The 13,709-nt window shown below is 36.7% G+C and overlaps 1 protein-coding gene across 1 annotated transcript in view; it reads right to left on the bottom strand.

The window, feature by feature from the left end:
- Slc7a11 (solute carrier family 7 member 11) overlaps positions 1-12,388 on the bottom strand; it is an 80,224-nt gene extending 67,836 nt beyond the window's left edge. Inside the window, exons 1-2 of the mRNA XM_004643639.2 lie at positions 11,828-12,388; positions 3,320-3,446 (exon numbers count right to left, since the gene is read on the bottom strand). Of these exons, the coding sequence (XP_004643696.1) occupies positions 3,320-3,446; positions 11,828-12,107 (407 nt within the window). The 5' untranslated portion in view covers positions 12,108-12,388. The remainder of the gene's footprint in view (positions 1-3,319; positions 3,447-11,827) is intronic.
- Between the last annotated feature and the right edge of the window lie 1,321 nt (positions 12,389-13,709).

Here is a 13,709-nt window from a genome sequence, read left to right as displayed (position 1 = left end):
TTTCCTCCATAAGAAAGTCCATGGAATCATCTAGTCTCTGATGTTTGGCTTCCCTTTCAGCTTCTGTTTCTTCCCATGAGTACCTAGTGCTCTTACCTGATCCTTGGATGATCAAAAACCCAATCACCACTATGTGTTTCCAACTTCAGCCTGCTAGTACCAGATAGCACGATAAATGTCTTACCTTTCTTCTTTTCCTAGAGATCTTTTTCTCTTTTCTCCACATGAGACTCTTTCCCATACTCCATCATTTACAGAAATTTTTTATGTACAAATTAAAATCTAGCCATGTCCTTTATCATTTTCAAAACATGCTCTGGATATATTAATATCCGTCACTTTTCATTCAAAATTCTACCTGGTGTAAGTCCGCTCTATGTCTTCTGTGGCTTACTCCCACTAGAATAATCAGAATCCTATGATTTCAACTCACTATTTTTAGTTCTTTAGATCCTGGTTCAATCTTCCTTGGTCCAGAAGTGCTTCTCTAGCTCTGACCAGGTAACATGTCCCAGAATATCCTGTTATGGAGCCCTAGCTTCCTTTCTACACTGATCATCATCAAAGAAAAAATTTATATTCATTTATGTGATTTCCTCATTGATAACTTTCTTCTAGCTAGACACTGACTTGTGCAAGCCCATCTCAATCATGATTCTATTCCCAGCATTTACTAAATGTCTCCCAAGAAGTAGAAGCTCAATACATATTGAATATATGGTGAATGAATGAGTTCAATTTAATGATCCCACCTATGTACTACTGGAATTTTCTTTCTTTGAATGTGCTTTACAGATTAAATGTGGCAACAGTGACTTAATCTGATGGTATAGTTTTAATGGGAATATTTAGGTATCATGGGTATAAGTAATAGAAGAGAAATATTAAAATATTTAGGTATCTAGAGGTTGGGGAGATAGCTCAGTGGTACAAGCACCTGCCTGGAAGTGCAAGAAACCTGGGTTCAGTCCTTGGTACCACATGCCCTGCCATGCCGTGCCAGTCTGGGAACCCCAGGCATGCTGTGCTGGCCACCAAAACTAGACATAGTGGTGCACGCCTGCTATCACAGTGCTGGGGAGGCTGAGACAGGAGAATCCCTATGAGTCCAAGCTGTGTAGTGAGATGCTGTACCAAATAAATAAATTTTAGAAAATAAAAAGAAATACTCAGGTATTTTGTCTCCCTTCAGGTATTTGAAAGATTAATCCAGCAATATGAGTCCAATATGTCAAAAGGAATATATAAGTGTAGTTAAAAGCTTCTAGAATTTATCTTGGCAGTTTCTCCTCACACACACACACACACACACACACACACACACACACACCCCTTAAAGCATTTTCCTCAAAATTAAAGAAACAAGGAATTATCAACTTTTTGACAGAAAAATTTGGGATTCGTGTAAATTTAGATTTCTTTATTTTTCTATTCACCATTTGATGGCAGTACATGGAACGAATAAATCAACAAATGGGCACCATAATCTGTGCAATAGCAAAAGGAGTGGTTATGTTTGCACTAATGCCAAGCAGTTCATCAAGGTTACAAACATGTGGATGAAGACAGATTCAAGTTCAACAGTCTCCAAGACCAAAGTTCAAGAGCCTGACAGGCCAGCACTTTAATTACTTAAATTAGTGCATTTATTTGAATGGTGAATATGATGCATTTGAAATAATATAAACTTTTAATCATTCATTGGAAAAGAATTTTGCCCAGAATACAGCATCACTAGTACAAAGCTTACAAGAAATGTAGAATCTAATCATATGTCATTGAAATGCTTCCATTTCATAGGAAAATAGAACACAAACACCTAAAATATTAAATAAAAACATAAGTTTAAGGTCGAATGAGAAGCAGAGACTGATTCTTTTTCAGAAGAATTAGACATGAAAGGTAATTAACGAAGAAAAAGTAAAAATGTTAATTGACCTTTGAATCATATATAAGATTCACATAATCAAAAAAGAACAAAAGATACATTCCAAGTAGAGATAATTTTAAAAAGGAATAAAACATTCTTTTGTCATTTCCTTATAACAAGTTCTAAGTAACTCAGAATTGTTTAAAATGAGAATAGACCTAACAATGAAATATATACTATTCTCAAGTGCTTTGTGGAAAAAGAAACTCACTGTAAACCTCATGATTAGTGTCAACTTATTTTCTCTGTGTTTGCCACATTCTGTAAATGACAGAACAAAGCTCACCGAAGTCCTCAGTTATGTATGCCTGATAAGGTTACAATCAGAGCAGGTTTCCCTAGTTATTTGTATTATATTCTATAACTAGAAGGTGCAAGTCACAAATCAGGAAACTATTTAACCTTAGAGACCGTGCTATTCTTAAGGTACTCATGTGACATCATAAATTCCCCACAAAATTGAAAGAGAATCACTATTCAGAATGACTTAGCACTATCCATTGCCAAGAAGATCAGGAAGGGGAACCTTTTACAACAATAAAATCAAAAGATTTTCACAGCTCTTGTTCCCTGACTGATTCAGTGTGAGGAAGTGAGTCATTTATACTCTGTAAACTTAGGGTTTTTTCCTTGATCGAGTAGACTTGATGACCTATCAGGCTGTTAGACTCAGACATGCCTTAGTCATGAAAACAGAAGTAAAGTTAAATGACTTAATGATGTCATCCTCAACAAGAGAAAACTCTAATCATAAGTATTATTACTTTTGTCCAGTTAGTCAAAAGATACAATTTATCAAAGTAATTTTCATGCTTCATAATCCAGAAAATTTTGAAAAGAGACATTTAATGTACATTAAATAAAATTAGTCATAAATTTAGGAAAGCATATTTCTTAAAAATATAAAAGAGAAGGCTGGGAGTATAGCTCAGGGCACAGCACTTGCCTGGAAAGTTCTGTTGGTGGCATAAGAAAGAAAGAGGGAGGGAGGGAAGGATGGAAGGAGGATGGAAGGAGGAAGGAAGGAAGGAAGGAAGGAAGGAAGGAAGGAAGGAAGGAAGGAAGGAAGGAAAGAAAGAAAAAGAAAGAAAGAAAGAAAGAAAGAAAGAAAGAAAGAAAGAAAGAAAGAAAGAAAGAAAGAAGAAAGAACAACTTGGTATCCAAGAAAGGCAGTACCCTAAAACGTTTGGCATTGTGGGTGAACCACTGTCAGTGATGAAAATTACACATAGAATTTTAATTTGGAAGAGTGTCATATCACAGATTTTACATCCTAAAGTATTCATCTTTATAATGGAGTCACTTGGCATGCACATTTCTAATTGGTTACAAATACTCAAGGAGATTCAGAAGAATAATGAAATGAAGATTTTCTATCTACGTTCTTACCGTATTATGAGCAGCTCCACCCAGACTCGTACAAAGGCTAACAATGGGCCAAATACTTCTAGAATATACGTGTAATGACCACCAGATTTCTTAATGCATGTTCCCAATTCAGCATAGGACAAGGCTCCTGTGAAATGATTGTGATAGAAAGGTATAAATTTAATATACTATCAAGCAACCTTATTGATTTGGCTCAACAATGTTTATGTCACATGACGTGCAACTATTTCTTCTGGTCTGAATTACATCCTTATTTCAAAATAGCCATCACCTGTTGTTGAGACCCACAAGTTCCTTTCACTATTTCCTTACACCTAAATCCTGCTTCACTCTACTTGAACAATGCCATTTTACTTGAAATGGAAAACATAAAATTCTAAAACACTATTTTTTTAATGTGTCTAACACAGGGTGTACAGGGTCTCACTGAGTAGATTGAACTCCTAGTGATCCACCTGTTTATAGCCTCCCAAGTGCTGAGATTACAGGCATGTGCCACCAAACACAGTCTCAATCGCCAGCTCAGTGCACTCCCAGGGGTTGGAGCCAGCACAGCAGGCCCAGGGATCAAACCCCCAGCCCCTGTGTCTGCCTAAGCAGGCACTTTAGTCTGCTGATCTATTTGGCCAACTCTTAAAGCACTATTAAATGTCTCAGATGTTTGTATTAGAAACCAGGAAACAAAGGGAAAAAGAGAAAAGGGGGACCAATAATACTGACCTGATTTTGCACAACACAAACTCATATCTAAACAAATAATTATCCCAAACTGAACTTATTCAGTTGAGGACTCTTTAAAAATATTTCTCTGGCAAATCAAAATAAGTTCAAAAATGTATGGGCCATATGCCATGAAAGGCTTCACTGAATTTGTATATACATTTTGTCAGCAAAATGGATTCTGAACTATTATCCTGTTTTCTACAAGGGTACAATGGATACTATGCTTTAAAAAAAAAGATGCCTGAATACACGTCAGGTATAAAACTACATTTTTAACTGTAGCAACAGACTTCACATGGAATTGGGCAAATTCTACATAACCTTCAAAGAACTATAAAGATTTCAATTTTTACCTCCTCAAGGAGCTGTGGACATGAATACAAGGATTGCCAAATCTAGGGCTGGGCTTCACACAGAGCAAGAATCACATGAAAGACAGCAATACTCATAAATTTAATCAATTAATAATCAAGAAAATGAAAAATAAAGTTAATATCATATAAAAGTTCTATACTATTAAATGCTGAAATACAACACACAATTTTAGACCAAGCTACATAAGATTCATGTATGGAAAGTTATTACTAGTCCGTAATGTTTCATACAGAATTATTCAACCTATATATAATTTGGATACTCAGGGAGATCTTAGTAATACTTACCTGATTCCTAAAACTAGTATTATATATGAACTGCTTAGATTTTTCATCTTAAAACCTTCAAAGGTAAGGGTCAGCCAGATAGCTCAGCAGACTAAAGCACCTGCTTAGGAAGAGCTCAGCGGCCAGGGTTCAATCCCTGGTGCGCCATGCTGACTCCACCCTCAAGGCGCTGAGAGGTGATAGAGACTGGGCATGGTGGTGCGCGCCTTAATCCTATTGCTTGGGAGGCTGAAAACAGGAGGATCGCTACAAGTCTGATCATCGTAGTGAAACCCTGTAGACCCTATACTAGATACATATGCACATACATACATACATACGTACAAACATACATTCAAAGGTAAAACATTCTAAGACAGTACTATAGACTCACCTAGCAAAAGGATCCAAACTCTCCAAAGTAGGAATAAAAAGCCTTGGAGTTTTTAAATTCCTACAGATGAATCTAAAGTAACTAGTGTGCAGAACTATATGTTCAAACCAGTGATACATTTCTTCTACTCTAACTAATTATAATTAGTCACAATTCATTTTCTACTGGGAAACATTCAGCACATTGGTAGGCTGTCCAGAAAAGGATCCAATATAAAATGCTATTGGAATGGGTCTTAAGTACCTCAGAATTTATGGTCAGACAATCAATACCAACCTCAGTATGATCTGCAGAAGCTTCAGGATGGCCACCCTAGGTTTAAATTGAGTTCTGGAGAATGAGATTTTCATTTAAGGATCTCAAGTGCTATAACCATTTTACACAGATGAAAAAGTTCAAAACAGGGTATAAAAATCTGTGTATTGACCCTGGCTTTTTTTTTAAGTGATAAATCAAATAAATGTGCTTCTTCACTTAAAGAGGGATTACATTTCAAAAGCACCATCATAAATTAAAGACATTATCAGCCCCTTAATATGTCTAAATTGTTGCATATCATAACATAGCCTAGCCTACCTTAAGCATGCTAAACACTTACATTTGCTTGTAATTAGGCAAATTTAATAACAAGTTTGTTTTATAGTAAAGTGTTGAATATCTTATGTAATTTACTGAATTATTATTAATCATTGTGAAGTGAAAAAAAAGTCTTAAGTCACACTGTAAACCACCTTGTATATAGATTCCTGACTCTGTCCCATAGTTCCTGAGCTTAATAAAAGAGAAGTGTTTTCCCATATATTTTGTTCTTCTTTCCATTAGGGTTAGAGTAGGGAACCAAAAGCTATTAGTCATCACCATGGCACTGTTTGGAATGCACAGTGTTGGGTTCCTCTAATTGTTGCACCACAATTTTACACAATTACACAAGCATACACTTGAGAAAGTACCTTCCCCACCCAGCTGGCTGCCTCCCACTGGCTTAGCTTGTATATTTCATTACCAGCAGCTAGAAAACAAGTAAGGGAAAGCCAGGTGCTTGGGCCTGAAAGAGCTTATCACCATAAATAACTCTACTTTACCCTGGAAGTCACAAGTACAACAACATGGATTTTTCATTTTTGCATCTTTGACAACATGTGCACTTGGGCAACATAAATATGTAGCATATACCATATAGTTAACAATAGTAATTATCACAGCTATAAAGAGAAGTTTATAAATATTTACTTAGATTTTACTCTTAAGGCAAAACTTAGACTCCTTTAACAGGTTTTAAAGTGAGTATATAACTGCACTGTCAAGAATCAAAGCACATTTGCTGGGCATGGATGGCCATGCCTGTGACCCAGCACTTGAGAGGCTGCGGCAGGAAGATCGTCGTGAGCTTGTGCCCGTTGGAAAGAGATAGTGAGATCTTCTGTCAGAAAACCAAAAAGAATTAAAGGACATCTTTAGAGCTACTATACATAAGAAATGGTGTTTATGATCATTTATCCAATATGTAAGTGTAACTCATTTAGATAAAAATACCACATTTGTTTCATCAAAGTCAGTAAGTGTTCATCAAGTTGTAAATGGCAAGACCAAGTTTAAAGAGAAGCCTAATTATGCTAAGGCCTAGAGGTATACTGTATAAGAGATCTCGTATTAGTTACTTTGAATGTGCTAAGCCTATGTTATTTTAATTTTATAAATTTAATTTTAAAGCTTAGATTCACAGCATATCTTGTTTTCAGATGTATCTCTAGTCCCAGATATACAGGTTGTATCATAAACTAAAATAATAGTTGTTAATTTAACTAATCAGAAACCAATTATTCAAAACATTTTCAAGCCAAAACTTAAATACTCTTGAACATTTAAAGCTCAGTTTAAATAACCAAAAACATAACAGTAGAAAACATAGGAAATTATTTTAATACACTATAAATTATCTGCCCTTTAATCTAGCTTTGTAAATTTAACTGGAACGTCCCTTAATAAGAAAACTTCATTGTTTTAGATACAAAAAACTCAACTTTTTAAATTATACCTAACTCAAATACATTATAAGAATTTATTTAATAATTGTTGGGCTGTTACTGATAGGACTCTGGGAAAAACTGGACAAGTTTCCCATTTGAAAAATACATCGGTAAACAAGTGCATTCTACTTAAATGTTACTCTAGTAAAAGACTATGGTTAAAAATAATAAATTAGGTAAAGGTTTCATTATATCATTTAATATTTGCAATTAAAGGTAACTGACTAAAAAGAGATTTTCTACTAAAATGGAGATTTAAATGTGTTTCAGAAGTAATAGCAAAACCTAATGGTTCTCATAAAATAGTGTTACAATTCTTGTCATGATAAAATGATATGTTGTTCTTGACCTCAAATTTCCTCTGTAAAACTTTATAATTTTTATCTGTTAACATTCTACAAGAATTTGACTTCTAAGATGACTATAATTGGCAAAAAAAAAACAAAACAATAGCTCTCTGGATATCCTTTATATATCAAGATGCTTGATATCTAGAAAAGATAGTTCAACCTAGTACTCCTATTGTAATTCTTAGGTAATTAATCTCTAGGTATTCAACTGAAGTTTGGAGACCAAAGCTTAAAAAAAAAAAAAAAAAAAAAAAGATGACCGAGATAAGGACACAGCCAACGTTTCTGGCCCAGTCCTGCTAAAGTTACCAAAGACCTAACATGTTAGGAGAACCTTTCTATAAGATCCCACAACTCCAGTGAGTCACAGATCCTCCTGGGCAGGAAGATTGTCAGACCTCTGAGAAAAGGAGTCAGCTAGTGTTCGATGTTGTGTTCAAAGGAGGGTCGATAAAGAAAGAAATATCTCCCAGGCTTCCATGGTAGGCCACATGGTCAAGGAAGACTCATCCTATCAAATGACAGTGTCTGAAGAGCTAAAATGCTCTCTACATGGTTCCAAAAGTAACCTCTGAAGAGCCTTAACTGGCCTTGATATGTACAGCGAGAGGTTAATTTTGAGGACCACAAGTCTCACTTTAATTTGGTCTTAAGTATCCACCAGAAAAGTATAACCAAAGATGTATATAAATAATAGTAACATAGGCCAGGCATAAAAAAGGAGATCAAATCAGTACACTGACCTCTGGTGACAGTCCCCAGCTACACATGTAGTTAATCACTATTCTATTTCAATGAGACTAGAAAGTCAGAGTAACTACTATAGAAGCTGAAGAAGAGTCTTTGAATTCACAGCTAAAAATGTGCTTCAAAACCACAGAACTCTCCACCTTCTTACAATTATAACTAACGGGACTTGTGCACTAATAAATAAAACTTACTGTCTCTGGATCAATAATTCACATCAAATCAAAAAAGATCTTAAAGCACTAAAATAAATATCAGACATATCAGTCACTTCCATAGAAAGGCAGATGTAGGACCCAACTCATTACAATCCCTATTCCCGTCCCTTAAAACTAGTAGCTAACTCTGGCTCCTTCTGCATCTTGTCTGCTCATTCTGATTCTTATGTTGGGGCCATGCATCCTTAATCTCTTGGCAAAATTTGTTTCTTTTTGGCTAGAGGCTGTCAAAATCCAAATGGGCATTCAGATGGAATAGCAGTGAATACGGTAGACTCCTTTCACTGGGGTCCACTAGATCAGTCCTCTAAAGAAAACCCATCGGTGCTAAACACCAACATGACTGTTATCCAAGGACTCTCAAATTAGTCTCTGGAGAAGTTCCTGGCCACTGTTTCTACTACATCAACCCTTTCAGCATGAAGCAGCTATATTCAGTCTTTGTGTGTGCTCCTTTTGTAACAGTAATGGCTATTTCTTCAAAAAGAGGAAATGTAGAAAATAGTTGATTTAGTTAGCTGATGAGAAAGCCAGCTACTAGTAGAAGGGCCTGAGATAGAGTGGAATGACCAGCCAGCCATACTAATCAAGATTTTTTCAGGCCGGCCAAATAGCTCAGAGGATTAAAGCACCTGCAAGCAGGCTCAGGGGCCAAGGGTTCGATCTCTGAGCCTGCCATGCCAGCCCTGCCCCTGGAGCATGCTGAGATGGCAATTGAGACTGGGCATGGTGGCAGGCGCCGGTAATCTCAGCTCTTGGGAGGCTATAAACAGGTAGATCACTACAAGTCCAATCTAGTAGTGAGACCCTGAACACCCTGCAGATCCTTCCCTAAATATAAAAAAAAGAAAAGATTTTTTTGGGGGGTACCAGGAATCAAACTCATAACCTTGTACTTCCCAAGTGGATATGGTGTCACTGAGCTATATCCTCAGCCCCCAGCCATACTAACTAAAATTAAGAATAGACAGTGCATGAAGACTTTGGACAAAGAATGCATTTTCTCAAGCAGCATAAATGTGGCACACTGCCTACCAAAAGGAGGTGCAGCCCCTCCAACTCACATCCTCAATGGAGGTGCAGCCTGGCCCTATAAGATCCTGAATTTTGAGGAAATTATAATGCTAATTATCAAGCTCCTCCTGAGATCTCTGTTTCCTATGAACCCTACATGTTTTAGAACTGAGTTAAAAAGTCCCAACTGATCATTTTAAATCCACAGTGCCACCTATGATACAGGAACACCAAATGTTTAAGCAATCCCTGTACCCAACTTGCCTGTACATAACTCTTAGTTGAGAGGCTATGCAACCTCCCCATATGGGACCACTCCTGGAAATCCAGGAGCTATTCTCTTCCTTATTTCCAATGAAAGCTGAGCTTAAAAAAAAAAAGCTACTAGTAACTTAATCAAAAAATGGAATGCAAATGTATTGATAAGCTGATTAATATATGAACACATTCCCTTTAATTAGTAATCAGAAACATTAACTCCAGTGTAACCTAAGCTATATTCCTCTTAGCTCTTTTGTTCTTTTTTAGCTTCTGCATAAAATAATGTACTTATGAATAAGTATATTTTCATCATACAAGTCAACATCACTTCAGTTTAGTACTCATTATAATTTATTTTTATTGTATCTGAAATAATGTGTACAATTATTTTTTATTACATCTTTAATTGTGTGCAAAAAATGAATCACATAGCGGGAGCTACATCTACATAAGTATGTAAAGTCCAATAAACTCATTGTAGTTTTTCTGACTGAATTTTTCTTTCTAAATATACCGAGTGCTACAGGAAGGTTAAAGGCTGAGGATATACAATGTCACTTATAAAGCGACAATTACATTTCCCTTTTTCTATACATGAATAAACTAGAAGCATTTTTATATTAGTAGTGACTGAGAGTTCTATCAGAGTCCTTCATAAGAATATTACTCTGTTCTCTAAACACAGGAGCAGCACTAGAAGAGCAGTGGGATACAAAGGTAACTCAACATTTTATGAAGTACAAGCTATTTACATAAATAACACAAAAAACTCTTCCTGCCTCAGCTTCCCAAGTGCTGGATTTATAAGCATGAACCACCGTATCTGCCTACAAACTTTTTGAACCTACCAATAATTCCTCAATAGATCTTTCTCTACTGAAACTTCATTGCAACTAGTTTTATTTAAAATACCTTCTTCCTAAAAATAAAATTTAAGTTCTCTAAATAATACCCAACCAGTGAATTAAAACATCATGACATCTGACCAGGAAGAATGAATGAACTGGTGCACATAGGACTAACAATAAGCACTGTGCTTGACTGCAGAGCTGGGACAGCATGTTAGAAACCTTAGAGGTAGTATCATTTGGAATCAAAACAGACTTTGTTCCAGAGAAGAGTAAAATTATCTTAGGCATTTACTCCATATCATAAATCAAACTTTAAAAAAGAATTTTTGGACAATTTACTAGTTTGTGCCACCTTTAGAATTAACTCAGGTAGCTTTCTAGGAATTTACCCACCTGATGAGAGGACATTTGTTTACTTATCACTACTAATCCTCAAATCAATAGAAGAGATGTGCATTTTGAAGAAAGCACAATGATCACACTTCTTCTATCAAATATTTTCCAATTCACTTAGTGAACAGTTGGACAAGTTATGTTTCCCTGGAGACCAAGTGAAATAGAAATGAAGAAAACAGACCTGAGCAAGTATAAAAAAACTAACACTCAACTGAAGTTTTAAAACGTATAGTGCAGAAGTTTATAGGTCTCAAGAAAAAAATGCAAACAAAACCTTGATGTATTCTTGGGCCATTGCAATATTCCCACTTATGATTAAGATGGAGTTATGTCCATGACCTATCCTTCCAAGTCAGTCAAGGACTTTTAAAATACCATTAGGAGCTGACAAGCCTGAGAAATTACAAAAGAGAAGACTGCCACCATTTGTCTTGCTAATGAAAAGTGGGAAACACTTCTGCTGAGTGCTCAGTTCCACACCTAAATAGGCCACACCAGTTTCACTTCACAGGTGTTTCACTCTGCTGCCAGCTGCCAGAATGCCCCGAACGCCCCTAGCTGAACACCACCGCCCAGGACAGAAAGTTTAGCTTACATTTTCTCAGCCATCAAAGTTAGTCTTTGCTCTCATCACCACAGGGAAAAGTGCAGAACAGAGTCTGCGTTGATTCCGGGAGAGAGAGGAGAGCCTGCACAGAGCAATCTGAAAGAATTCAGGAGCGTGCCAACAGTAGACGCTGTGTTCTCATAGTTCGCATAACTAAACAAAAACTTTGTGGCATCTTTGCCATTCGTCTGCTTCTCAAACATTTACCCTTTGCTTTCACAGAAAAGAAACTTCCCAGCTCCACAGCTCTGCACAAGTCCTGAGAAGAGCTACACTCACCAAACAGTGACAGGATCCCACAGACGGTCCAGACTGTCAGAGACATGCCCACGCTGCCGGTGTTCTGCAGCACGCCCTTGGGAGAGATGAAAATCCCTGCTCCGATGATGGTCCCGATGATGATGGAGATTCCCCTCAGCAGAGTGATTTTCTTCTTGAGCACCACTCTCTCTTGCCCCGCTGGGGGCTCCTTGCCACCCCTGGAAGGCAGCCTGCCCTGGGCATTTCCCTGCAGGTAACCTCCTTTGGAGATGGTGGCCACAACAGGCTTTCTGACCATGGTTCTGACACACGGGGTGGAAAATAAAACAGGAAGAAAAAAAAGCGCAAAACTTTCAACTTGAATGTCTCTTTAGTGTGACTGATGGGTCTCTCTTCCTCTTTGCTTTCAGTGTCTCAGCGCTACTGTGTTCACAGGTAAAAACTCAAAGGTATAGTTTAGCCGCCACAGCTCTCTAATTACGCCTCAGAAACACCTGTGCGTGCTTGGTGCGCTGGTTCCCACCTCCTTGTCCCGTTCCTGTGGCTGCGGCAGCGGCTGCTGCCCTATCATTACAAACCAGCTCAGCTTCCTCATGGGCTTGTATTTAAACTCCTGCCTGTCACACCAACTTACTCCAGCTACATGATGATGCAAATTCTCCAGGTTTGCATCAGCCACATGAGAGGGCTCCAGCATTACTCAGCGGTTTTTTTTTTTTCGTTTTTTTTTTTTTTTTTTTTTTTTTTTTTTTTTTTTTTTTTTTTTTTTTTTTTTTTAACAGTAGCAGCATGTTGCTCAACTGACCTCAGCTTCTCTGAGAACAAAGAAGCATACACTTAAAAGAGACCTTAACCAATCCAGAAGACGGAAATCTGCAGCAGACCTTCCTAGAGATTTAAAGCAATTCCCAGGGAGGGACAAAAGCTCTTAACTGCAAAGAAAATTAAAAGTGAAACAGGAAATGATTACTTCATTTTAAGGAGTTACTTTTTGCTTTGACTAACGCACAAAAAATGTTTCATGCACAACTGTTTTGACAAGAGAAAGCAACTCAAAGTTGCATTGTTTATATCAACAAAATTTGCATTTTGTAATTTGTAACATGTTTATTTTTATATTTTTTGTTTGAGTTTCCTAGCAACACAGTCAAAGCTAAGATTTACAAAGCCAGAAAGATTTTGCACTCCAGCAGTGCTGCTACACATTATGAGAACTGTAAGCCTTGCTCAAGTCTAAAAGATAAAATTATTTCTTATGACCCCTAGTTGACTGGTATTTAAAATCATCAACTAAGTGTGACAAATTCAAAAGTCATGGTGACTCCACAAAATAGTCATTTTCTGATATGCATCAGCACTAGATGATTTCCTGAGCAAGGCAGAAGATACATATTCTTCATGTGCATGTCCTTCCATACATTACCAAAAGTTATAATTTCACAATTAAGAGTGGTTATAATTACTTGCAAGATATGGGGTCCAAAAAGCTTAAAAAGAAATACACAGAAAAATAGTTGTAGAAGGCATCATTCTTTTCTGGATGTGTGAGCTATTGTTATAATTACAAATTTCACATTCACTAAGATCAATGGTACTAAGTTACACTAGAATAGGTTCAAGAAGTTCTGGTGTGCTGTTGCACAATACAGTGACTATAAATAACAATAATGTATTATACATTTCAAAGAGCTGAAAGGATTTTGAAATTTGTTACTAAGAAGAAATGTTAGTTGTTTGAGAAGTTAAGACATGTTAACCTGATTTAAACTTAATATAGTATTTTATTAAAATACAATGTGACACCCCATTAATGTGTACAATTTCATGCTAATATGGGTCAATTAAAAATAAAATCTTAGGAACAAATGAAAAAATAACAAGGATGGATACAAGGTGTACA

The sequence above is a fragment of the Octodon degus genome, unplaced genomic scaffold (assembly GCF_000260255.1).
Source record: "Octodon degus isolate 3935 unplaced genomic scaffold, OctDeg1.0 scaffold00180, whole genome shotgun sequence".
In the NCBI taxonomy this organism is placed as follows: Eukaryota; Metazoa; Chordata; class Mammalia; order Rodentia; family Octodontidae; genus Octodon; species Octodon degus.
The sequence above is the reverse complement of the archived record's forward strand: the minus strand, read 5'-3'. Positions and strand labels throughout refer to the sequence as shown.